At 56.7% G+C, this 25,720-nt stretch overlaps 2 protein-coding genes across 4 annotated transcripts; one reads left to right on the top strand and one right to left on the bottom strand.

Annotated features, from left to right (window-relative positions):
* Positions 1–439: 439 nt before the first annotated feature.
* On the bottom strand, positions 440–5,837 carry ZNF408 (zinc finger protein 408). Its single transcript, XM_052652460.1, has 5 exons — positions 5,767–5,837; positions 5,207–5,484; positions 4,276–4,337; positions 3,815–4,068; positions 440–2,742 (listed from the first exon to the last, which is right to left on the bottom strand). Exons 1-5 carry the CDS (start codon positions 5,813–5,815, stop codon positions 1,232–1,234), a joined length of 2,154 nt encoding a protein of 717 aa, XP_052508420.1. The 5' UTR covers positions 5,816–5,837; the 3' UTR covers positions 440–1,231.
* On the top strand, positions 5,243–25,720 carry ARHGAP1 (Rho GTPase activating protein 1). Of its 3 annotated transcripts, none has more exons than XM_052652463.1 (13): positions 5,243–5,333; positions 10,150–10,331; positions 10,579–10,674; positions 17,065–17,152; positions 21,151–21,282; positions 21,653–21,739; positions 21,931–22,029; positions 22,652–22,759; positions 22,851–22,927; positions 23,106–23,183; positions 23,523–23,651; positions 23,826–23,929; positions 24,071–25,720. In XM_052652463.1, exons 2-13 carry the CDS (start codon positions 10,199–10,201, stop codon positions 24,257–24,259), a joined length of 1,320 nt encoding a protein of 439 aa, XP_052508423.1. In that variant the 5' UTR covers positions 5,243–5,333; positions 10,150–10,198; the 3' UTR covers positions 24,260–25,720. The 3 variants fall into 3 exon arrangements, with proteins under 3 accessions (XP_052508423.1, XP_052508421.1, XP_052508422.1); XM_052652461.1 differs by lacking the exon at positions 5,243–5,333 and adding an exon at positions 6,233–6,325; XM_052652462.1 differs by lacking the exon at positions 5,243–5,333 and adding an exon at positions 9,227–9,433.

Below are 25,720 nucleotides of genomic sequence, written 5' to 3'. Positions count from 1 at the left end.
AGGGGTCTCTTTAAATACCAATCTCCCATCCCCCTGCTCACCACCCTTCAAAGAGCCCCTCAACGTCCTGAAAATAAACTCCACACTCCCGAAGCAAGGACCGTGTGACCTGGCCCTGCCTCCTTGCCCCTCGTTCCCTGTTCCAGCCATGCTGATCCCAGGGGCTCACGCCCCAGACCCTCACCGGGGCATCTTCACACACAGGTCCCCACACCCCTACCTTCCCCCCCACTGACTCATCCACCGCGTGGCAGCTGAAATGCAGGGCAGCAGAGCGTGGAGGGTAAGAGCCCGACTCCCGCGCCAGACTACGTGGGTTTGAATCTCAGCTCTGTCACTCTGGGCAGGACGCTGAAAGCTCTTCATTCCTGTTTCTTTACCTCACTGGACTGCTATGAGGCTTACATAAGTAAACTCACAGAACAGACTGGCCCACAAAAAAGGATGTTTATTATCATCTCCTGGGGGCGCCCTCCCTGAGGCCAAGCTGACCCACCCCATCCAACAGGCTCACAGCACGGGAAGCACTGGCCCCTGAACTCTCCCCCAGTGCTCTTCGTTCCTGCAGACCTGCGCTTGCAAAGCGCACCGCCTCTGCCTCATTCACAGCCGTGTCCCCAGCAACTCAGGCAGGCCAGGCCCACTGTGTTGACCCAACACACACGTTCGTTCTTTGCTCTTTCCCTCCACAGGGTTGCCTTTGGCCAGACGCACAGAAGGTGCAGAAGGTGAGTCTGGTGAGCTCAGCACAGAACAGAAGCCACCCTCACAGCCCTTAGGTGGGGAGATAAGCTGCCAAAATAATCTTCAGTCTGACCCAGAGACTTGTGAGCGGTGAGCTGAGTCTCTCTGGCCTTTTAACCCTGAGTCATCCTGTTTAGGACCAAAAAGAAGTACACGTCCCTCAGGGAGCTGGGTAGGAGAGACAGAACCTGGTACTAAGTGCCCGCACAGGGCCACCTCCACGGTGATCAAACAGGCACCTCGAGGAGTTCCCAGGGAGGCAGACAGAACAAGCTCCCCTGTAGGCTGACAGGAAAATTTCATAGACCACCCATCAGTGGTTTACCTTACTAAGGGTCTTGGGGAACAATGTGGTTGTCTGGAAACGGCAAGGGAAGTCCCTGACCTGCTTCTCACAGACTGGTCTCTATCAGGAGCCTGGAGAGGAAGCTCACCCCGCTCAGACACCCAAGCCTCTCTCAGAGCTCTGTGGGGTAAGGCGAGGCTGTCAGCTGCCTGTCTCCACCTCCACCACCTCCGCCCAGGCGCTGATGGCCAGGTCCTTGTGGATGAGCACCAGGCCGGGGGCAGGGCCTGGCTCCTCAGGCGCCACAAAGCACTTCTCCTGGCCCTGGGAAATGGTGACCTCGAAGAAGTCCCCGGCCGGGGCGCCATCCCCTTCGCTGCCTGCGTCCTGCAGGAGCACCACGGTGGGCTCGGGAGCAGTGGGCGGCACGCAGGGTGGGCTGGCGGGAGCCCGGGCCTGGTGGCTGAGCTGGTGCCGCCTGAGGCTCTGCAGGAGCACGTAGCCCATGCCGCAGGTGGGGCAGCGGTGGGGCTTGTCGGCCAGGTGGGATTTGAGGTGGCGCCGCAGCTTGGTGGCCAGTGTGTACGCCCGGCCGCACTGCGGGCAGGGGAAGGGCCTCTCCCCCGAGTGCAGGCGCTCGTGGGCGCGCAGCGTGTGAGGGTCCCGGAGTGCCTTCCCGCACACGGGGCACAGGTGGGCCTCGCCCGTGTGGGAGATGAGGTGGCGCCGCAGCTCGGGCCGCTGCGGGAAGGCGTCGGCACAGTGCGGGCAGCGGTACGGGCGCTCCCCCGTGTGCAGCCGTAGGTGCCCGCGCAGGCTGCCCCGCTGGCGGAAGGCACGGCCGCAGTGTGGGCACGGGAAGGGCTTCTCCCCCGTGTGCAGCCGCATGTGGTTCCGCAGTGAGCCCTGGCTGGCCAGGGGCCGCCCGCACACGGGGCAGGGGCACGGGGCGGGGGCCGCCGCCACCTGGTGCGTCTTGCGGTGCAGCCGCAGGGAGGGCCGGCGGGCGAAGGCCTTGCCACACTGCTCGCAGCTGAAGGGCCGAGCGCCGGAATGGACCACCTGGTGCTCTCTGAGGTCTCGCCGGGTGCCGTAGGCCTTGTCGCACTGTGGGCAGGGGAAGGGCCGCACCCCGCGGTGGCCCAGCATGTGGGCTTTGAAGCTCTCCTCTGAGCTGTAGCTCTTGCCGCACTCGGTGCAAAGGAAGGGCTTGTGGCCCGTATGCACGAACGCGTGCTTCTTCAGGTGGCAGAGCTGCAGGAAGGCCTTGCCACACTCCCCACAGCGGTACCGTCGGCCCTGTTTCGGGGAACCTCCCGCTGGGCCAGGGGGGCTCCGCAGGCGTGCGGGGAAGCCAGGGCGCTGCGGCTCTCCAGTCGCCTGGGCCCCGGGCTCTGAGGTCTTTGCTCTGGGTGGGCACTGACCGCTGGGGCTCCGCAACTTCTTGACCAGGTGAGCACACAGCTGGGGGGCCCTGTCAGAAGAGAAGGAACTGGCCTCACCCCTCGCAGGGCCCTGCTGGGGAGCAGAACTGCTCTGAGGCTCAGGTGGCATCTGGGTCTGCAGCAGGTCCTCCTCGTCCATGCTGCCATCTGCAGGCAGCAGGCCGAGTGGCTGGCTCTCCTCAGGAACCAGGGCCTGGGTCTGGGGTGTAAGTCCAGGGCTCACCACACTCTCTGCTTGGATGCTGGGGGGTGACTGGTGACCAGGATCTGCAAGGCAAGAGTAGGGCGCTGGGCTTAGTAGAGACGGTAGCATGTGGTCATGGTGGTCTCACCAGGAAGTTCTAAGAACACGTCTTCTCCTCTTCCTCCGCCCCTGAACCGCGGAGAGAGCCATGACACCGATCTCATCCCTGGAGCATGAGCCACGTGCTGTTTCTGGCCAGTCTCAGGGGCCTTCTGGGGAGGCTCTCCTGAGAACTGCGGTGTTCTAGACATCTGAGTGATCCCTAGAGAAGGCCATCCCAGAGTGCCCTTGGGCTCCCTCTGGGTACAGGCAGGCATTTCTGATGAGCTAAGACCACCACTTCCTCACTTTAGCTCATCTGAAAATAAACGAACCCACATCTCCAGCCCAGACAGAAAAAAAAGAGAATTGGGAACTTTACACACAGCTTGCTGTCTTCATCCAGGTAATCTTACTATTCTGGGAAACTTAACTCAGGAAGATAAAACATGCAAGCATCTATACAGCTGACCCTTGAACAACACAGCTCTGAACTGCACGGCCCACTTATACGTGGATTTGTTTCAACAGAAATTTCAACCACAGCACTACACAATCATGGGTGGATGACTCTGTAGATGCAGAATCACAGATATGGAACCTTGGATATGGAGGTCTAGCTGTAAGTTATATTCAGATTTTTGACTGCCCAGAGAGAGCCAATGTCCCTAACTCTGGTGCTGTTCAAGAGTCAACTATACTGTTCATTCTATGGAAAAGACTCATGACTCATCAAAAAGAGCATCCAGTGAGTTTACATTCCCAAACTCCTTAAACCTCTCACCTGAAAATTCTAGTCTGCGTCCACGATCCTAAGCCACTGTCATTATGTCATGATCCTTACCCCAAGCCTGATCATACCCCACCCCTATCCCATACTGAAAGATCCACCTTATACCAGACTTTCAAATTTCAATAAATATCCAGGCTTTGCCCCTTCCCCTCAGAAAAGCTACTGTTCTCCCCTGCCGTCTTACACCGTGAGCTCTGCTTTATCTTATCAACACAGGTAATTCACGTGATAACGTGGGAAGCCAGTGTTTATCTGGCACATACCTGGGCAAGCTTCTGCTGTATCCTCCCCGGGGGAGGCCGCTTCCTGTCGCACGGCAGACTCCACTTCTGCCGCCGCGGATGCCGCTTCCTCTAGCCTGGGCTGAGTGGGGCTCGGGGCCTCGGAGAGAAGCTGGGGCCACAGCCGCAGCTCAAAGCCTGGCGGCACGAGCCGGGACACCTGCAGGTGCAGCCTCTCGCCGATCCGCACTGGGGCCACGTTCCCCTCGCTCTCCAGCCTGCCCCGCTGCACCAAACTGCAAAGCAGAGCACGGGCTAGCCCAGGAGCTCCCTTTCCTGCGGCCCTCCCTGGAAGCCCCAGCTCCTTGGCAGTCTGAGTCCTACAGGACCCCGTGCCTCTGGGAACACTCACTGCAAAAGATCTCTGGGTGGGACTTATAGACCACTTCCGGCTCCACCCCCTGCCACTACAACAGGCCCCAGAGGAGCATCCTGTAACTTACCTAGTCCAGCCTGCACTCTGCTCACAAGCACACACGTCTCCCCATGAGCCTAGTGACTCGTCCTGAAATAAACCAATATAAGTCCTTCTCCCATGTGCTGGAGGGGGCCAGGGTGAAACAAACAACAAACCCTGATGAAAGCTTTCCTGAGACAGATCTAAGATGACGTCCCTGGAAGGTTAATGGTCGCTGGTCTGCCTCTCCGGGACTACGCTGTTTGAGATTTCATTCAATAAAGGCCAAAACCAAAAAACTGTTCCTCACCTTCTCCCAAGATGTGGCTGCTGCTGAAGTCGCTTCAGTCATGTCCGACTCTGTGCAACCCCATAGACGGCAGCCCACCAGGCTCCCCCATCCCTGGGATTCTCCAGGCAAGAACACTGGAGTGGGTTGCCATTTCCTTCTCCAATGCATGAAAGTGAAAAGTGAAGTCGCTCAGTCGTGTGGAGGATTACGAAACGAAACTGAACAGCAGAAGCAGTTAAGACTTCCATATGAGTTCAATGAGGCATGGCAGAGAACTAGTTATATGACAAAGCTGGGATTTAACTCCATGGCTTTGTAATTCCAAAAACCTTTGCTCTTGACTTCTGGGACTACCAACACTCCTCTAATCCACCGTTTCTTTTCTTTTTTACATTTTGGCCGTGCCACAGTGGCATATGGGGACCTTGGTTCCCAAAGGATAAGGGATGAAACCCCTGCCCCCTGCGGTGGAAGCAGAGTCTTAACCACTGGATCGTCAGTCCCCTCTACTAACCTACCTTTTAACAACTTTTTGCACCTCCTTAGTTACCGCAAGAGGGGAAACAACAATCCCTGAGAGACCGGGCACAAACCACCTCCTCTCTCTTGAAATACTCTGCACCTTCTAACAATCTGGAACCGTCTAATTTTCAACCACGATGAGGAGACGCCTATCCCTCAATACCTCCTTCCGCTTTGGTTCCACTCCATTTGCCTTCTGCTCGGAGACAGACTCCTCTTCCAGCGGCCCCCAGAGCAGTCCCGGCGGCAAGGGCTCGCCGACACACCAGACCCCCAAGCGCTGTTCCGCGGTGAGTGAGGGGCCAAGGGCCAAGCCCCGGGGGAGGCTCTTCAGAGCGAGGATGGCTCGGGTCGGTCCTGGCGGGACGTCTTTGAGTCCCGGGGCACAGCCTTCGCTGGGAGGGCTCCATCCCGAGTCCGGGCCCAGGCGTGGGTCGGGGGCTGCGGGGAGAGAGGAAGCGACCCAAAAGGTGGTGGGGGTGCCGAAAGGTGGGGTGAGGAAGGAAACGCGAGGTCCAGCTAGGCTTCAGGAACCTGAGGGATCTCTAAGGGTTCCAAGAGGGCCCTCCGCTTCGAGGGCTCTTAAGAAGGCCCCAGCGATTCGGAGGGCACCGGAGGGGGACGCCAGGCTCGGGAGGAAACCGGTCAGGGAAGAGTTGACCAGAGAACGTCCGGTGTTGCCAGAGCAGAGCGGAGAGTCGGAGACACCCGCAGGTCACTCACCTAACTGCAGTCTCCCCCTCCCCAAAAGCAGCTCCTCGGTCGCCTCCATCCCGGGTCAGAAAGCCTCCTTCCGCCGGAAGTGAGCTTCGCCTTCTCAGCTTCCCCCTGAGGAACAGTCACGGACATCCAAATTTCCTTTCGGGAAAGAATCCAAAGAGTCAGCCCTCACGGGTGCACAGGACCGGGGGTTTGGGAGTACTTGGTGAGGCCAATCTCTGTCCTAGAACAATACGAGCTTAGAATTCCGGAGGTCCCCCCGGGGATCTGAGTATCCGGTAAAGAGGAACTAATTGTTCTTGGCGCTTCCCCCGGGAGGGACCACCCGGACAGTGACACTGTTCCTCCTCCTGTTGGGCACGTACGCAGGCACGTACGGAAGGGGAGGAGCTTCCTCGAAGGCCTCGTTGGGACCCGGCGGCAGGTCGGAAGTAGGTTGGAGGTGTGGCGGAAGTGGCTGGGGAGTGAAGGGACTGGGAGGGGGCGGTTCCCTGTGAGACAGAAGAGGCGGATGTTTGCAGATCTTTGACAGGCGTGGCAGGGAGAGCGGTGCCCCTCCACGGTGAGCTGCGGGGTGCTGGGTCTCCCTGGGGGGTGACGGGGGCAGGAAAGGGGCCGGTCAGATGTTCTGAAGGAAGGGGGTTTGGATGGGGAGGATCGGAGCAGAACCGCGGAAGGGTGCGAGGATGGAGTGGGGCCTGGGAACCTGGCCTTCCCACTGCGCGGGCTCTGCTCCACTCGGTTCTGAAGTGAGAGGACTTTACTTCCTCGTTCCTGGGCGCCTCGCTGGCTGTCATCGAGCAAGCTCGTGGGAAGGGCAAGTCTCCCTGGTCCCAGCTGGGCAAGCACGAAGACCAAGAGGTTTGGGGGAAGAAGTATTCCACCTTTGCCGTTTCTCGGGTTACATTTTCCTCTTCGTGACATGGGATAATTACACCCAAGCGGGGTTTGGTAAACCAGGAGTTTCTGTGCAGATGTGATTGTAGTTGGAAGTTTTGCCGCTGTGTTGTGAGATTTGCATTTTCACAATTCTGGAGTCCCACCTAGGAGGGCGATCCCAACGCCAGAGAATACGATTTCATGTTGTTTATTCCAGTTATCCACGGAGGAGATTAGGGAAGAAGCTTTACTTTGCCCTTTTTGTAGAACTTTGAGAATCGCGTGAATAACCGTTCCTTAGAGAAGTACTGAAGGAATTGACCTGCACAAAGGGACCACCTTAAGGTAGACATGGGTTAGAATCTTGACTTTGCTGTATGACCCTAAGCAATTGCCTTATTATTACTTTTTTTTTTTTCTGGTGCTAGGTTTCTCAAACTGTAATGGGTTTTACATACGTCTCTTGTTTTACATACCTCACTGGTGCTGTTGTGAAAAAGTAATTTGTATCCAGCTAACAGGAAATGGCAACCCACTGCAGTACTCTTGCCTGGAGAATCCCATGGACAGAGGAGCTTGGTGGGCTACAGTCCAGGGGGTCACAAAGAGTCAGACACAACTGAGCGACTTCACTTTCACTTTCATGGGTGGTTGGTTCCCTTTTCCTCTTAGGATACAAATTGACTTGTTCTGTTACTCAAAAAAATAACTGAGCATCTACTCTGTGCCAAATGTAATTTTGAGTAGGTCAGGCAGGATTTCTTAAACAGAAATTCTCAGAGGGCCTGTGAATCCCTTAAATTTCATGCAAGATTTCACGCACGTGCTGATTTTGCTGAGGGAAAAAGCCACTAATTTCTCTAGAATTTCAGAGAGTTCCAGGACTTCTGCCTAAAGTGAGTCTTGAAGATTTTTGTAAAGGTCGACATTTTACCAACTGAGAAGGGAAAATTTACTCTGAGAGTAAAGGCTTCCCAGGTCGCTCAGTGGTAAAGAATCCATCTGCAATGCAGGAGATATGGGTTCCATCTCGGGGTTGGGAAGATCCCCTGGAGAAGGAAATGGCAACCCATTCCAGTATTCTTGCCTGGGGAATCCCCATGGACAGAGGAGCCTGGTGGGGTCACAAAAGAGTCGGACATGACTGAGTGACTAAATAACAACAAAAAGAGTGTTTTGCAGAGTGGTGCAGGACTTGTAAGTGACAGGAGTCTTAGGCAGCCAGGATACTTCTTTTCCACTATTTTATGTTCCAGTTTCCCTGTACTAGCCTCCCTTCCACTCCCACTGAATGGGAGCTGAGCTTCTGGGCTCACTTGGGCAAAAGCTGTTAGTTGGAAAGTGATGAGAGAGGCCAGACTGGCTGGAAGGTGGAAACAAGAATGATTAGTTATGCTGGCAAAGGAGGTTATGGGGCAGGGGAGAGGTCAGTTTGGAAGAACTGGCAAAATGCAAGAGTTACTGGAAGAGGTGGGGTTAAACTCATCTCCCTTTGAGAAAGTGTCCCTCTCCCTCCCTCATACATACTTCAACTCCCAGCTGTTTCTTCTAATCCTGTTGTCCACTTTAGCATAAGTATTTTAGACCGCTGGACAGTTATATTTCTGGGAGGAACCTTCGCTTCTGTAGATGAGGAAATTAGGCCTAGATAGGAAGAAGACTTGCTCAGCATTTTGCGACCCACGCAGCTCTATGGCCCAGGTCTCGGTGTATCTCTTCCCATGCCTTTTTCATAGCATCAAATACCCACCGTGAGCAGGAAGACTTCTCTGGAACAGCTGGGGGCAGGGCTGAAGGAACTCTTGGTCTCTGGGTAATAACCCAGCAGAAGGGATGGAGAGAAGGCTCAGGCCTGGAGAGGGTTCCTGTGAGCTGCATTCTGTCCCTGTTACCTGGTGAGAGCGGCCCCTGCTGGGGGAGCCTTCACAGCCTCCTGGCTGAATGTTGGGGCGATGCTTATTCCTGAATTAGGTGTTGGAGGGTCAAAACGGAATGGGGAGCTGGGGTGAGGGGAACAGAGGCACTCAGTGCGAGAAATGCCTTCCCAAACAAGAAAGGACATCTTTCTTGTGTTTGTGGAAGGGGACTTGTGCTCTGGTGATAAGCAGTGAATAAGGGTAGCAGGTAAGGCCAGAGGACAGGAAGAGGAAGAAAAAGAAGTTGTGGTATGCTTTTTGGGTGGGGCAGGGGAGTTGTTTGGCAGCTCAGTTTTGGCTCCAGACCTTCAAAGAGCTTTTACCACTGAAGCAGTGTGGTTGCTCTGGTAACAGGGTAGTTGTTGCTAGGTTGTTGCTATATAAGGAAGTAGGGAGCCGCCAGTTAGCCATCCAGAATCTTTGCTAAGACGTGCACAGGAGGTTGTCACGTCGCTCAGAGGTGTCCAGGGTCTGGATCCGGGCCCACAGCTCTCGCCTCTTCTCCCCTACCCGCGTCTGGGTCTTGTCTGCACTCCTTATCTGCCCTGCTGAGTCTCTGACCATATATGTCATTTTTTGGGGCTCCAGGAATGCCGTGGACTTAGAGCAGCCTCTCCTGCGGGGTTGGCCGAGTGGGCTGAATTAAAACTCCCCTCCCTCACACATCTGGTGAACTGGTGAACTTGTGAAGGCAGAAGGGGTGAACTTCTCGTCAGGGCCGAGGGCAGAAGGTGCCGCCTCCAAGCTGCATGCAGCCGCGTCCCTAAGGCCAGACCCCAGACCCGAGCAGACCCAACGTCAGAGCTGGCTCTTCTCCCTGCCCGCCTGTGGCAGCTGCTGTGCTAGTTTCCACCTCCCGGATCTCTGCACTCTGGGTATTGTGGGCTTCCTCCTTCCCCACCTGTACCCTCCGATCTTTAAGGTGGTCTGAAACCGGCATCAGGAGGTCCCCACAGAGTAGAGTGGGCTTGGGAGCCTCCAGGAACCTGCAGATTGTCCGCGGTGACTGGCAGGCAGATTGCATTTCCTGCTGCTCGATCCTGTTCTGGGGCAAACCCAGCTGGGCCCCTTGGCTGTGGCCTTTTTCCTTCAGCCTTATTGCCTCTGGCCACCTCCTGCTCCCAGGACCACAGCTGACCTGTTTCAGGCAGGGGTCTGGAGCAACCCTGTGCTCCTTAGAGTCTTGCGCAATCTTCCCCGTAACTGCTGGGGTCTGGGAGGCGTCCGTGCTCTATGACCCTGGAGGAGAAGGCACGGGCCTCGACCCTCCGCAGCTGGGATGGCATGGCTGACCCAGCAGGGCAATGGGCAGTGCAGGGTGTGGCGCAGCCCTTCCACATCCAGCTGGAGGGGCCTGACGGCAGGCACTGAGCCGTGCCCTCTGTTGCCTCAGCTGCCTTTCCTGACAGCGTGCCAGAACACCATGGAGCCAGGAAAGCCAGGAGCTCCATGGTGCCCTTGGCACGGGGGAGAGATGTTGAGGAACAGGGACAGAACAGGGGAGCAAAGAGTGGGGGCCGGAGGGCCTGCCGTAGAAGTCATGGGTGAAGAGAGCGTCTCACTGAGCAGCCAGCTCCCTTCTGTGTCTCAGGGTTCTCTGTGGGTTCTGCCGTGTGGAGCTGTGGAGTGCAGGCTTGGCCATGGACCCTCTCTCAGAGCTGCAGGACGACCTGACCTTGGATGACCCCAGCCAAGCTCTGAACCAGCTGAAGCTAGCTTCCATCGATGAGAAGAACTGGCCCTCAGATGAAATGCCCGACTTTCCCAAGTCAGGTGGGCGCGGCCTGATGTCAGCAGCCTTGGGTGCCTTAGAAGGGGAGACCCCCCGCACTTCCTGTGGAAGGAAGACCCTGGGAGGACGAGGTGGGGACAAACAGATCAGCCCCCATCAGAGCAGACCAGATCAGATGAGGGTGGAGCTGGGGCACAGGCCTTAGGGGAAGGGCCAGAGAGCACGAGTCTCAGAGGGGGACGTTAGCACAGCCCCCGGATCGTCCCCTGACTTTGCTGTGTTCCTCAGATGACTCCAAGAGCAGCTCCCCAGAGCCTGTCACACACCTGAAGTGGGATGACCCTTACTATGACATCGCCCGGCACCAGATCGTGGAGGTGGCAGGTGAGCATCCCCTGCCCCCCAGCCTTGCAGCTTGTCCCCCACAGTCCGCACTCCTGGCTTAAGGAAGCCAGCCCCTCCTGCCTGAGGGCAAGGGGCTGCAGGGGAGGGGCAGGCTTGACCCCTGACCGGGGAGCTCTTCCGGTTCCATGTACCATTTTTTATTTTTCTTTTCGAGTTCACTTTATTTTTGCTTTTTATTTTTAATCAGAGGATGATTGCTTTACAATGTTGCGCTGGTTTCTGCCATACAGCCACAGAAGTCGGCCATCAGTGCCTTTGTATACACACACACACCCCTTGGACCTCCCTCCGCCCCCCACCCCCGCCTCACCTCCTCGGCCGTCACGGGGTGCTGAGCCGAGCTCCCCGCACGTCGCATTCTTTCAACAAGCAGACTCAGTGGTGAGGGCCGCTGGGTCTGGTCACCCGCAACCACCTCCCGACCTGTGACCTGGTCTCCGTTGGCGGATGGCGTGTGGGAGGCGTGCTGAGAGCCCTCGGTGGGATTCCCAGGTCTGCCTCTGAGCGCGTCTCCTCCTCACAGGGTTGCTCAGAGGATGACGGCAGTGAACATATGTCTGGCCCAGCCGGAACTTAGTTGGCCCTGAACACTAGCGCCCTGCCCTTTGCCTCAGGTCAACTTTTCTACCCCAGGAGTTCCTAGGAATCCCAGGGAGGTGCCAGTCCCTCTGGGGAAACCCCACTCTAAGTCTGGAATGGCAGAGCCTCCTTGCGGGAGTTAGGAGCCACGTGACTCCTGGAGCATCGGGTTCCCCACACATGTCCTACCTGCTAAGAACGGGTGTGGGGGCCCCCTCGAGTCTTGGCCTCAGTGCATGCCCACCCTGCTGTTCATAACATGGGGCCCAGAAGACCCCTGCAGCAGGGAGGAAGCAGAGACATTGATGCCCTGGTTTCTGCCCTTAAGGTCCTCCTGCTGAAAGAGGAAATTGAAACTGTAGGATCCTTTGTCTTTCCTTCAGCTGTAAGCAGGGTGGCAGCATGGCCCTGCTCTGAGGTCTTGGGGTGGACTAGGGGAGCCAGATGGCTTGTGGCCCCCGGAGCCCTGTGCCATGCTGGCCAAGGGGTTCCTGGAGGCATCCGGCCACAGGGAAGGGGCAGGGAGCCCCGTCTCTCCCGAATGCTGGGCTCGGGGAGGGGTGGGGAAGTTGAGAAGGTTGTCCCTAACGTTTCAAGGTGTTTCCTTGGCATCGATGTCCCTGACGCCTACCCTGGTCTGGTTTAGAGAACTTGGCGGTGGCCTCTCTCAGCCCTACTTCAGCAAGGCCAAGAGTTCTTTAGTGATCTGGTCCTGCCCTGAGCACAGGAGGGTCCCTTGAAGGTTTAGAACTTTCCCTGCTCCCGGAGACGGACCTGGTTGGGAGTGTCTGATGTGAGGGAGTCTGTCTCCTGACCTCCTCCTGGCACGCATGCCCAAGTCGCTGGCACAGCAGGTAGGCTGCCCCCAGCCCCCACAGGTGCAACCCTTGCGAGCCGGGCGGCAACTTATTTCTGTCTCTCCAGGGTGTGATGAGCCTGAGAGGGCCCAGCCAGGTAGGTGTGTTGCTGGCTCTCCATGCTTGGCCTTCTCTGGGCTGTGGATCAAGAAGGGCTCTTGGTGGAAGCCAGGTGGGGCCAGCTTAATTGCAGCCCCACTCCCTGGAGCTGGGAGCTGGTGGCACCGGGGCCAAGGAGGGGGATGGAGATCGCAGAGGATTATAGGTTTGACAGCGTGGGGGCTGTGCGGGGACACGTGCAGAGCCCCAAGGGCACGGCGTCCCAGAGGAGGATCCAGTGTCCCATTTACAAGGTGCTGGGGCAGCTGAGTGGTGGAATCACAGCTGGAGGGAGGGGGCCTTGTCCACAGTGGGTCGTGGGGCTGCTTGCAAGCCATGGCCTGCTTAGTGCTGGCTCGGGGCCCCTCTCGGGGGGCATCCCCCGTGCGTGTGCCTCTCTGACTGCTGAGAGGTGTTCGGATTGGCACTGCCCGAGCAGGAGTTGTTTGATGAAGACTATGGCAACGTCCGGGGAGTCCAGTTTCCTGGCCTTGGAGCCCCTCCTGCAAGGGAAAGTGGGTTATGTTCCCCAACTCCGCTGCAGTCCTCTGTTGTCCTTGCTGGCATGCTCCACAGTCAAATCTGACTGGTCCACGTGGGTTCTTTGCAGTGACATGCTGGTAAATGTTTAATAGTTGGCCCTCCAGAAAGGAAAAAGTAACCAAATACTGTTACTGTAATATTCGTAGCATTTTCAGTTTTTACCTGCCAATAGCAGATTTCAAGCCACCAACAGTGATGTCAGCTGGCTTGCAGTATCGCCAGCAATTTAACCTTTGCACAAACATGCCCCAGCTCCCACCTCCTACCTCCTTGGCCGCCTGCTCTCAGGTTGTGGGAGGGTGCTGGTCCGGCCCGCCCAGAATGCCTGCTGGAGGAGGCGTGCTGTGGCTGACTGACCCCCAGGTACCCCTGGGGAGCTCCTGATCGGTGTCTGGGGAAGGCAGAGGTTTCTTTCTCAGGCAGCTGGTCTTTCCCTGGTGCTGTTCCACAAGCGCCGGGCCTGCCCTCTGAGCCCTCTCCCTCAGTGCTCTGGGGACGCAGCTCCTTCTTTCCGTTCAGTCTCCAGGGTAGAAGTCTGTTCTCTTCCCAGATGAAGAGGGGACTCCCAGGCCTTTTTTATGCATGCGTCTTGGAGGAGCAGTTACCCTGCCTACTGGCAGATGCCTGAGCCACCCAGGACTTGGGTAGCTGGGGCTCCACTCCAAGGAGGAGAGGGCAGGTGCTAGGCCCGGGGCTTACCCATGTCTTGTTCCTTGCTGCTCTGAGATTCTTGCCATCCGGTCTCTCCCTGACCACCCCCCACCCCCAACTTTGTCCCTCATCCCCATCGTGACTTCACTTGGATTTGTAAAACATTTACTCTGGAGCAAGCCCAGTAGTCAGCACTGAGGATTCATTGAGGAAAAATGTACACTCTTTCTTTCACGGATCGTACAGTCCTGTGAAGTGGTTCTTGAAGTGGTTCTTGAAGTGGTCAGGCGGCCTCCTTGGGGATATGAAAGGTATGGCCCTCTTTTGCAGAAAACACATGCACAGCGGACTGGTAATATCTTTTCTCTAACATCATGGCGTTGGTGGGTGCCCATTGGTGGAACCCCGGTTGAGGATCCAATGTCCCATTTACAGGGTGCTGGGGCAGCTGAGTGGTGGAACCACAGGCCTCTGGCCTCTCACCTCAGCTGCTTGCTTAACCAGTTACCAGCTCTTTCAATCCCAGGGCCCTGTGAGCTCAGACCTCCCACCCTGCCAGAGTCCTCAAGTCTGCCAGCCAGTGTGTGTGTGAGTCACTCAGTCGTGTCCAACTCTGTGCAGCCCCATGGACTGCCGCCCACCAGGCTCCACTATCCATGGAATTCTCCAGGCAAGAATACTGGAGTGGGTAGCCATTCCCTTCTCCAGGGGATCTTCCTGGTCCAGGGATCGAACCTGGGTCTGCTGCACTGCAGGCAGATTCTTCACCACCTGAACCACCAGCCAGTGAGGGTCACCTTACTGTTGGAAGGCAGCGATGACAGTCTCTCAGAATCCTCGATGCTCCTCCCAGCATTCCCCCTGCACCCTGGGTGTTTCCTCTGTTCAGAGAAGAGTACAGAGATGATGCGTTCCCCTTCCCCACAAAACCTCCTTCCCCCGCTCTCCTCCAGCCACAGGGTCATAGTAGGAGGCCGAGGGGTTATTAAGCTCTCGACTGTACACAAGTCTAACCTTCGTCCTTGCCCCCGCCAGCCTGCTCTTCCTTCTGTCGGAGTCAGTGGGAGGTGAATCAGAGCAGGCAGCAGAGCCACCCCCCGCTGGCTGCTAAGGAACCCAGCGCCTCAGGATCTGGGCCAGGCTGTGAAGGAGAACAGGTGACACCTGCTTCTTCAAAATAGACCTGCTGCTGGACGGAGCTGCACTGTCTCCTCCTCAGGAACGCTTGCAGAAGGATCTCGGCTTGTGAAGTCTGGAGAAAGTCTGCCCTGCACTTTGGGAAACTGCCTCGAGCAGTCTCATAACCCAGATAGCACCGTGATCAAACTCAGAAATAGAGCCGTGCTGGGCTGACCTGTGCCAGGCGACTGGCGCTTCCTGAATACCCATCACGTTGCTGGGCTCTGGACCAGCACTGGACATTCAGAGACGGACAAGGAGGCACCTGTCTGTGAGCTGCTCATCGCTTCCAGAAGAGACAGACACGAAGATAGTTATACAGGGGAGTCAAATCGTCATGACAAAGATCGGTGACAGTTCACGCGGGAAATTGCCCCTGGCCTGCAACGGGGAAGGAGGAGAGACACAGGTTTCTGCTTGGGACAAGTCTTAAGGGTTCAGAGGAGTTAGCAAAAAGGAGCAGAATTGCCTGGAGGAAGTCCTGTCTGTCTGGCATGAGAAGCAGTCACTGAAGCCGCCTGCTGTGCACTGGCCTGAAAGTGTGTGGAGTGTGAGCCTGCCACGGTGGGGAGATGGGGCCAAGCCTGGAGAGTCCTGTGAGCCTTTCTGAGGGGCTTTTACACAGCTCAGGATGGGGTACAGGAGGAAAGGGGAGTCAAGGCGGGAGAGACAGGCGCAGGTAGATGGTTCTAATTCTCTACGGCTGGAAGTTGGGGCAGTTTAGAAAGAAGAATGGAACCAGTCTCTGGGCCTGATGGGAAACCTGACCCAGGAAATTCTGGGAGGGCCCCGGCTAGCACCTTTCAGGGTGGACAGAGGCTTGGCAGTGTTCTGAGTGGAGATGGGATTGTTGGAGGGGTTGATCCAGAGGCTGGACATGATAGACTCCTAGAAGCCTGGGAGGTGCGGGCTAAGGCCAGAGCACCAGCAGGGACTGAGGCCATGCTGCCCACATTCCAGAAGCCTGCCTCAGCCTTGAGCAGAAGGGCAAAGCCTTGGCAAAGCACTGAGTCCTGGGTTAAGTCACTGACCAGAAGGATCATGAAGACCATTGTTCATTAAACATGGAGAAGAACACTCAGTAGTAAAGTGTCAAGGAATCCCTTAGTCCTCAGAGGTGAGAGGCAGACAGGCCATGTGGACTGTGTAAATGTTTTTTTAATTTGCCTCTGAAGGAGGGGCATTAGGTGAGTGTGGTCTGGTGACTCTGGAGAGTGTGAGGCTAAAGATGAAGGGAAAGGCCCTGGGACATGGGGCACGGGGGACCGAGCCTTATCCCCACCTGGCTTTGCTTGGGGTCCTTGGTCCACACTGACCCTGGAAGAGCATCTCACCTTGGGAGGCTGTCTCGTGTCTCAGAAGCTCCCCGGCTTCATGACAAGGCCAGATGGTCAGACCATGAAACAGTGACTCATTTTGGACAGACATCCCTCAGAGATTTACGCCATGAGAGCTTTTCCAAAGCATCATAAACTCCTCTGAACTCAATGTTCTTTAGAATGTCCTTAAGGAGAAAGAAATGATTTGTAGAAATGTCCAGAGATCAATCAACTGTGGCCAATAGTTCTGATAGTAAAAATCAGAAAGTGCTGTTAGTAGTCAAGAGCAAGACATGACTATTAAGTCATCAGACTGATTTCCTCAGTGGCCCCAAGCTTTCTGAGAAGGTGGCTCCAAGAAGTTTTTCATATACAGGCTGCTCAGAGTGGGTGCTTCTGGGATAAGCGTGGAATTATAAGATGTATGGCAGTTGCTTTGGCGGCTGTGACTTTTTTTGGGTTTTCTTTAGTTATGGTGAAATTTACATGCTGTAACATTAGCGGTTTTAAAGTGTCTAATTTGGTGGTGGTTAGTACTTGCTCGCTGTTGTGCAACCACTGCCTCTGTCTAGCTCCATCATTTCATCCACAGTGTCACCCATGCCACCCCCCATAACCATAAGCCTCAGTCCCTATTCTCCCTTCCTCCCAGCACCTGTAACCACTGATTTGCTTTCCTTTGCTACAAATTTACCTACATAGCTCATATAAATGGGACCAAACAGCGTGTTTCCATTCAGGTTCTTTCACTTAGCACCCTGGTGTCAAGGTTCACTCACAATGTGGCATGCATCAGTGCTCCCTGCCTTTTTATTGCCAAGCAGTAGTCCACTGCACAGACACACCACATCTTCTTTATCCACCCATCATCCTCTGACGGACATTTGGGTGGTTTTCCACCAGGCGTGACTTTTCACAAAGTCATATTGTATTTTTTATATCCCGGGTCAGCAGCCCTGAGAGCACCCTGTCCCTCTTTCTTCAGCGACACGCCCTCGAGTGCAGGCAGCTGCACAGAGGTCTGTCCGCCTGGCCCCCGAGCTAAACGGCACGGGTCTCCAGGCCTGGCCCCTTTCAGATCCTCGCCTGACTGCTCGTGGCTGATTACGCACCTACTGTCTTCCGTCTCTCTCCACACCTAGGAGATGACAAGTACGGGCGGAAGATCATTGTGTTCAGCGCCTGCCGAATGCCCCCGAGCCACCAGCTGGACCACAGCAAGCTCCTGGGGTGAGTGCCCACAGGGGGTGGGGGGACAGTGGTGGGCGCGTACCCGGATCCCTCCTGCGGTGGGAGGCCATTTTCCTTCCTGCCCCTCCTGCCCTGGGAGTACCGAGCCAGCCGCCTCCCTCAAGGCCTCCCCTCCTCTGCTGAGAAAAGGGGTCTCATTTTGTTTGTTTGTCTGCCTTTGGCTGTGCCGGGTCTTCGCAGCGGCGCCAGCCTTTCTCTGTTGCAGTGGCTTCTGCTGTGGCGGAGCCCAGGTGCTAGGGTGCTCGGGCCTCAGTAGCTGCGGCGCGCAGGCTCGGCAGTTGCGGCTCCCGGCTCCGGAGCACGGGCTTAGTAGTTGTGGCTCACGGGCGTAGCTGCTCCCTGGCATCTGGGCTCTTCCCGGACCAGGTGTTGAACCTGCATTGGCAGGTGCATTCTTTACCGCTGAGCCATCAGGGAAGCCCTGTTTTGTTTTGTTTTGTTTTGTTTAATAATTTTATTGAAGTTTGACTGTGCTGGGTCTTCATTGCCGTGCGGGCTTTTCTCTAGTCGCGGTGAGCGCGGGCTTCTCATTGCCATGGCTTCTCTTACTGCGGACCACGGGCTCCAGCGCGCACAGCCTTCACTAGCTGCAGCTCCTCAGCGAGCCATTTTACATCTAGGGGGTGGGCTAGGAATCAGACCCGATTTCTAGTCCTGGAAGCCATCTGCGTGACCTTGGCAAGTGGCCTTCATCTCTTCCAGCTTCTTTTCACTTTTCTTAGGGGCTGATACAGTCCTTGTTCCTTGTAGGAGTGAGATACTGCTCGGGAAAATACTTTGAAAAGTCAAATACTGTCCAAACCTGAGGCCTGATTAAGATGATGATCAGTCTGAGGCGGTTACAGTTGTTCACCATTTACATGAATAATTACCATTAATTGTATTTTACACATCTGGTGAAATGACTTCCGTACCTATGTGGATTCTGATAGCCAAATGGATGAATTAGCTCTGGTTGGTCTGGAAATCTCCGGAGGCAAGTTCGAAGGCTGATTGAAAGCAGAAGTTTGACAGGCTCTGTTCTGATAAGTATGGGTCCTTGGGCCCCCACCAGGCCTGCGCTGGGCGCTGTCTTCCTCCTGAGGCTCCTCCTCCGTGTGTGCACAGATTCCCATCTTGCGCCCCTTTCCCAACCGCTTCAAAGCACTCCCCGCGGTTGAGAATGTCTGCCCTGCCCTTACCGGCCCTTTGGGGGTCCTGAACGGTTGTGTATGTGGAGGGGCTGGTGTGGGGTCAGGGACAGTCTGGGGCTGCTGCAGCAGAAAGGCACGGGGGTGGGGCGGGGGTGGCGGAGTGCAGTCTCTGCAGTCCTGTGAGCCAGGGCCGGGCTGCGTCTGCAGTTCTGTGTGACTGCTTTCCCTCAGGTCTCCAGAGCCCTCCTGGGGCTCCTCAGCCATGCAGGCAGGCAGAGCCTTGCCCGGGCCTGTCCTGCGGCCCAGCCAGGAACAGGCCAGGGACCCCCGCCTGAGGGGGGCTGAGTCACATGCCCTCCTCTCTGGTTTTATCTCAGCATCTGGCAAGGCATGGGACAGACTCCTGGCCGAATGATGGTCCGAGTGGGAGGAAGTCAGTGGAGGGAAGGTGGGAAAGCACCCAATTTTCAGGAGCGAGCTTGCTGAGTAAGGCTGCCCCCTACTCGGGGGCTTCAGGAAGCCCTCTGTCCCCTGTCCTGTCTTACCCCCTCCACCCAGCCTGGCAAGGAGACACTTTCATCTCACATCAGTCCTGTCATCTTGTTTCCAGTCTGATTATCTCAGGCTTGGCTTTTCTGGGGGGTTGAAACAGAAAGTGCCTGAAGCTTGGATGCAGAAGACCAATGAAACTGCAGCCCTGCCATTAATTAGCTGCGTGCTTGGGTCAGGTCTCTCCTGAGCCCTATAAAAATAAGAATTGTGCTCACTTCACGGGATGGTGTGGGCTTTAGGTAAGAAAATATACATGAAATGCTATTGTATTCATCTGTATCACAGATTTCAAGAATTTAGAAAAATGTAGATAGTGATTAAGAAGAAGTATAGAAGAAGTATAGAGAGCGATAAAATGTCCCATAAACCCACCACCAGGAGAGAAAAACCACTGGTAATATTTTAGTGTATTCACGTCCTTTTTTTTTTTTTCTGTAACATATATTGGGCTCTATAGTCAGTTTTATATATTACATGATGTTTTTATCTTCTGAGCATTAGACATTCCTCAAGGATATCCTTTTAAAGAATTGTTATCGAGATATATGCATTCAGGAAAGCAAGCACATTATGTATACTACTTGATGAATTTTCAAAAATTAAATATACCCATGTCATCCACACCCACAAACCTCCCTTTGCTCTTCCAGTCACTGCCCCAAAGTGTAGCCACTGTTCTTAACATCTAGCTTCACAGATTGGTTCTGTTCGCAGAAACATCCTGTGGGGTATTCTATTTATAGATGTCCTGTGATTTATTTAACCAATTCCCTATTCTTGGACACTGAGTTTGCTGCTCATTTTTCCCCCCATTATAAAACAGGCTATAATGAACAGCCTTTTATTAAAACATTTCTGTCCATCTCTGATTAGTTCCTTGGGATAAATTCCTGGACACATTTTTACCAGGTCAAACAGTATGAACATTTTATAGCTTCTGATAAACATCACTTCATTGCCCTCCCAAATGTCATAACATTTATCAAAGGATGAGTGTATTTTCACTGCAACCTTTGCTGTTTTATTGATTTATCTTTGTAAGTAAATCAGTCGTGCGGCATGCGGGCTCCTAGTTCCCCACCAGGGATTGAGGCCGCGTCCCTTGCAGTGGAAGCTCTGAGTCTTGACCACTGGACCACCAGGGAAGCCCTAACTTTTGCCGTTTTACAGTTGCAAAATGCCCTCTTTTTATGTGACAGCTTTTTTTGCAGAGTGCTCAGTGTGTATAAGGGGTAAATCATTGTGCAGTGATGATCAGATTTAAGATAATCAATCCAGCATCAGACACCTCACGCGCCCACCAGTCCCAGCCGGGCACCCGTGGACCAGTGTTCAGGTTATCCTCTCTGGGTTAGGTCAGATTGTGTCTGGGCACTCAGTCCCATCCTTGGGCACTTTTCCCAGCTCCTTTCCTCCTTCCCCGTGTCTCCTTGGAAGCCCTTAGCATTCCTGCGCGCCCAGCCTCCCCACCTGGAGCAGCGTTCCTCCTGGGACCTGGGAGCTGTAGGCCAGGCGGGACGAGGGTTTTCCCCAGGGCTCCTCTCCCTCTCTGGAATTCATATTCATTCACTTCCTACTTCCCCACCTCAGATGAGCCCAGCGTGTGTGTTTGTATTAGATGGTAGGTATTGTGCTGTGAGGATTGGGAACTTGAACTGTGGGTCCTTGGTCCACAAGCTGTCCAGAAAAAACAAAACCCTGGAGCAGGAGAGGAGGCCCCCTGTCCACTCCGATCCCCTTTCACAATGCTCCGCAGCCAGCCTTGCGGGTGTGAAAGGCAGACCTGTCCCGTGATCAACGCGGCCACACTCGGAGTCGGTTCACCTCCAGGCTCTCCCATAAGCTTGACCTCTCTGAGCCTCACTGCCCTCACTTATAAGAGAGCATAGTGTCAGCCTCCATTATGATGAGGAAGGCGTGAGATAGTGTATGCAAAGTGCTTGGTAGACACTGAAAGCTTAATCCTGACGAATGGTGACCGCCACCATCAACGACTCACAGCAATCCCGTGAGGGGAAAGGCTATTCCCATTTTGACTGGAGGTATGTGAGGTGGCTCCAGTGAGTCCTGGTCTCCTGACTTCTCGTCAGTGCTCAGGAGAACTGTTTTTGTTACTGTTATTCCTCGCCCAGCCCAGCTGTTCCTCGTCCACAACACTGACCAGTTGTGCAGCCAGAATAGACGGCGGGCCGTGGGGCCGGGCAGAGGGGGCAGCTCCTTGGGGCGCGGGGTCTGCCTTACCCGGGCCTCCCCTGCGGACACGGCAGGCCTGAGTGGCGCTGTGTCTTGCAGGTACCTGAAGCATACCCTGGACCAGTACGTGGAGAGTGACTACACGCTGCTCTACCTACACCACGGCCTCACCAGCGACAACAAGCCCTCCTTCAGCTGGCTCCGGGATGCCTACCGGGAGTTTGACCGCAAGTGGGTGGGGGCCTTGGGGGAAGCTCCAGGGCCCCGGGGGGCCAGCACCGCCACCCTATGCTGGGCTGCCCTCTGCTTGGGCAGGAGTGTGTACACATTCCATGCCCCGGGGGAGGCGGGTGCCCCCCTACCTGGGTAGACGGAACACTAAGACTCCCAACTTGGAATGGCCTGGGCTCAAATCCGTTTCTCTGCTGACTCCCGCCGTGACCTTTTGTGCTCCTTAAGCTCTCCGAGCCTGTTTTCTAATGTGTAAAATAGGGCCGCAGTGGCACTTCACCTGGCAGGCCTACCACGAGTCATCGAGTCAGGAACCATACATCAAGGCCCAGCTCTGCCTGTCCCCTGAGCGCCTGTAGTGTCTCTGCAGGTACAAGAAGAACATCAAGGCCCTGTACATCGTGCACCCCACCATGTTCATCAAGACCCTGCTCATCCTGTTTAAGCCCATCATTAGGTGTGTGGGTCCAGGGCGGGCACTGGTCTCTCATGCCCCACTGTGAGCTGTGAAGCAGGTCCCCAGGAAGCCACCCATTCTGGGGACAGACTGGTCAGGCCTCTGCCTGACCCAGGTGGGCCACTGAGCGCGCGGAGGCCTGCTGGAGCCGGCCCGCCCTGGACCCACATGCGCGCTCTTCCCACCGACAGCTTCAAGTTCGGGCAGAAGATCTTCTACGTGAATTACCTGAGTGAGCTGAGTGAGCATGTGAAGCTGGAACAACTGGGGATCCCCCGCCAAGTGCTCAAGTGAGGCCGGGGCGGGGGCTGTGTGTGCCCGGCGGGCACTCTACATGCAGGTCATGCCTGTGGGGGGAGGGTGTGCTGGCCAAGGGGAGAAGCAGCCTTGAGACCCCCGGGATTCACCGAGGATGCAGATGTAGAGAAAGAGGCAGTACATGGGGTCAGGGTGAGCGAGTTCAGGCCCCATATCTGCCACTGAGAAGCTGTGTCGCTGAATCTTCTCTTTTTAAGTGGCGTGTAATCCCTTTACAATGTTGTGATAGTTTCTGTTGTACAGACACGTGAATACGCTCTATGCACACAGCACAGCTCCCTCACCCTGGAGCCTCCCTCCCTGGTGGACAGAGTAGGGGGGCGGGGGGCGAGGTGAGAGAGTAGCCCTGAGATACAGACACACCGTGTGTAAAACAGAGAGCCAGTGGGAAGCTGCCGTCTGACACGGGGAGCTCAGCTCCCGTCGCGGTAATGAGCCTTTTTGAAGTCTTCACTTACTCCTGGGCAAAGCTGGGTTGGTGGGAGGACTGAATGAGGTCATCCATGTAAGGCAGCCCAGTGTCTGACACACAAGAGTTGCCATAGTGACCGCAGAGCCAGGCCGGGGGCCCGACCCTCCCCACTGCTCCCGCAGGTATGACGACTTCCTCAAGTCTACACAGAAGAGCCCCGCGACCGCCCCCAAGCCCATGCCACCACGGCCCCCTCTGCCCAACCAGCAGTTCGGGGTCTCCTTACAGCAGTGAGTACGCGAAAGGTGGGGTGGGGCCGGCATCCGGGGGCCGGGAGGGTTAGGGTTAGGCGGCAGGGCCCTCACAGCCTCGTGCCCGCAGGCTTCGGGAGAAGAACCCAGAGCAGCAGCCCATTCCGCTTGTGCTGCGGGAGACCGTTGCCTACCTGCGGGCCCACGGTGAGTGCCCGGCAGGCCCTCGGCCCTCGGGGAGCTTCGGGGCAGGGCTGGGCGGGGTCCCACGTGCACCAGTACCCGCCCTGACCCGGATGGGAAGCCCAAGGCGCGCCGAAGGGGTTGGGGGAGTCCACACGGCGCCCCAGAGCTCTGAGACTCACCAGGCCCGGCCGTTTGCCAGGTCTCACCACTGAGGGGATTTTCCGGAGGTCGGCCAACACCCAGGTTGTCCGGGAAGTTCAGCACAAGTACAACATGGGTGAGTGGCCCCCAGGGATGTGTTGAACCCCGAGGGCCGGTGCAGATCGTGTGTGCGTGTGTGTGTGTGTGTGTGTGAGGTTTCTGTGGCATTTGATATGATTACACGGGTCTCACTCCAGCCTGCTTGTCCCAGACCCACTTCCTCCTAGATGAGGTTTCTGGAGGGAGGCGAGGAACGCGCCATGGTGTGTGTTCAGGGGCCGCACTCAGCGGCCGGCCGGCCCTGTGCCCCTGTCTCGTGGGAGGCGGGGCTTGTGGCCAAGAGGGCGGCCAGGATTGGCTGCTGGGCTCCGAGCCCCGCCCAGCGCCTTTCCGTGCCCCGCCCTCGCGTCTCCAGGGCTGTCTGTGGACTTCGAGCAGTACAACGAGTTGCACCTGCCGGCAGTCATCCTCAAGACATTCCTCCGCGAGCTCCCTGAGCCCCTGCTCACCTTTGACCTCTACTCGCACGTGGTGGGCTTCCTCAGTGAGTGGCTCCCTCTCCCCTCCCCAGCGTCCGCAGGGTGGGGTCGCAGCTGGCCTCAGCGCGCCTGTCCGCCCAGGAAAAGTCTGGTTGGGGGTCTCCCTCGAGCCTCCTGATAGGGCTTCCTGAACCAGTCCGGCCATGGGCCCGTGTGACCCAGGCGCCCGTTCCTCACAGACATCGACGAGAGTCAGAGGGTGAAGGCCACGCTGCAGGCCTTGCAGACGCTGCCCGAGGAGAACTACCTGGTGCTGCGTTTCCTCACCGCCTTCCTCGTGCAGGTAGGGCTGGGGGCCCGGCCTCTCCGCTCGCCTGGAGTGGGGGTGGGGGGCGCTGCTCCTGGACTTGGGTGTCGGCGCGGGAGGCAGGGTCTGTGGTTTCCGGCTGCAGCGCCCCCTCCAACCCCGCCGTTCCTCCTGCAGATCTCAGCCCTCTCTGACCAGAACAAGATGACCAACACTAACCTGGCCGTCGTCTTTGGCCCTAACCTCCTGTGGGCCAAGGACGCCGCCATCACCCTCAAGGCTATTAATCCCATCAACACATTCACTAAGTTCCTCCTGGATCACCAAGGGGAGCTCTTTCCTAGTCCCGACGGCAAGGGGCTCTGAGTGCCCGCCCCGCCCGCCCCCTGCTCCGGCAGCCCCCACTCTGGACTCTCCCTCCTGGCTTCAGCCTACGGGTGCCAGGGGGTCCTGCCCAGAAAAGGGGCTCTGAGTCCCCTCGGAGAGGGAGGCTGGAGCCCGCCCCCAGACAGCTCCTCCTCCCTTTCTGGCTGGCCCACCTGGCCGGCCGGAGGCCTCACTGTAACCACAAGACCTTCTCTCTTCGCCTTATGCTTCTCACTGCCTCCTTGGGTCCCTGGCTCCTGCAAGGCTCTGCGGAGCCGGCCGCGGCTCTTCGGCCGGGAGGCCTGGCCCCAGCAGCCGCTCCCCTGCTTCCTCCTGCCTCTCTCCCTGGCAACTGGAGACGCCAGGATCACTGCCGGCTGGGCTGGTAGCCGGGGCTGGTCCTCCCTCTTCTGTCTGCTGGGGAGCGAAAGGCTAAGCTGACTGGACTGGCCCTGCTGAGGCTCTTCCCTGTCTGGGTGCAGGCCTGGTGGCAGGCATCCTGTTCCTGTCATCTCCCCTCTGACGGCTCAGCCTTTGGCACTTCCACAGCAAATGGATGGCAGGCTGGAGTCCCACAGTGGCCTTCTCTTCTGCACATCCTGGGTCCACCTTTCCCAGATGGTACTGCCCCTAGGGCAAGCTCACTGCCCCCCGGTTCTCCTGCCAGGCCTGGGAGCTTGGGGGACGGGGCTGCGTCCCTGCCTCCGTTCAGAGAGATGCCCCACTCTCAGCCCCGACAGCCCCCTAGGGTCCGGTGAGACCAGTGACCAGCAGCCCCCGCCCAGCCCCTGCCTTGCCTCTCCCTACTCTGCCAGATCCTTGGCCTCGTCTGTTGTGGAGTCACGGGGGACCCTGCTGGCTGACTCAGGGCCTCAGATGGGTGGTGGCTCCTCTAGTTGCGGATTCCTGGAGGGGCTGGGTAGAGACTTGGCTGTTTAGACTGGCCCCTGCCAGGTAAGTTCTAGCAGCTTCCCCCTGGACCTGGTGATGGCGGAGGCCCCTCTTTCCAGCTGTCCCTTCCTGGTGAACCTCCTTCCTGAGGCCTCGGCCAGAGCCCACACCGTGGAGGCCTCACTGACCAGCCCTGCCCCATCTGCGAGCCGGGCGTGGCCTGGGCCCTGACCTCACTGGGCTCTGTTCCCAGGACACTGGCGTGTCAGGACCCCCGAGAATGGATGTGGCTGTTGCCAGCTGCTCTGTCTCCAGGCCAGACCCAGGCTTCTGCTGTCTGCCTTCCTTTGTGTATCAGGTGTTGCTCACCATCCCATTTACTGGGGAGCCTCGTGGATCTGTTTGGTCTCCTGTCCCCAGCCCCCGCCCTGCCCTCACCACTAGTCTTTACCCTGGGGGCGTGGGGGACCTGTACTGTGAATCGAGTGTTCACATTCATACTCAATGACTTCCTTGGCACCAATCATGTATTTTACCTTTGCACTTTTTATATTTCAGTAAAAATCGAGA

The sequence above is a fragment of the Budorcas taxicolor genome, chromosome 15 (assembly GCF_023091745.1).
Source record: "Budorcas taxicolor isolate Tak-1 chromosome 15, Takin1.1, whole genome shotgun sequence".
Lineage (NCBI taxonomy): Eukaryota > Metazoa > Chordata > Mammalia > Artiodactyla > Bovidae > Budorcas > Budorcas taxicolor.
This window is presented reverse-complemented; position numbering and strand designations above follow the sequence as displayed.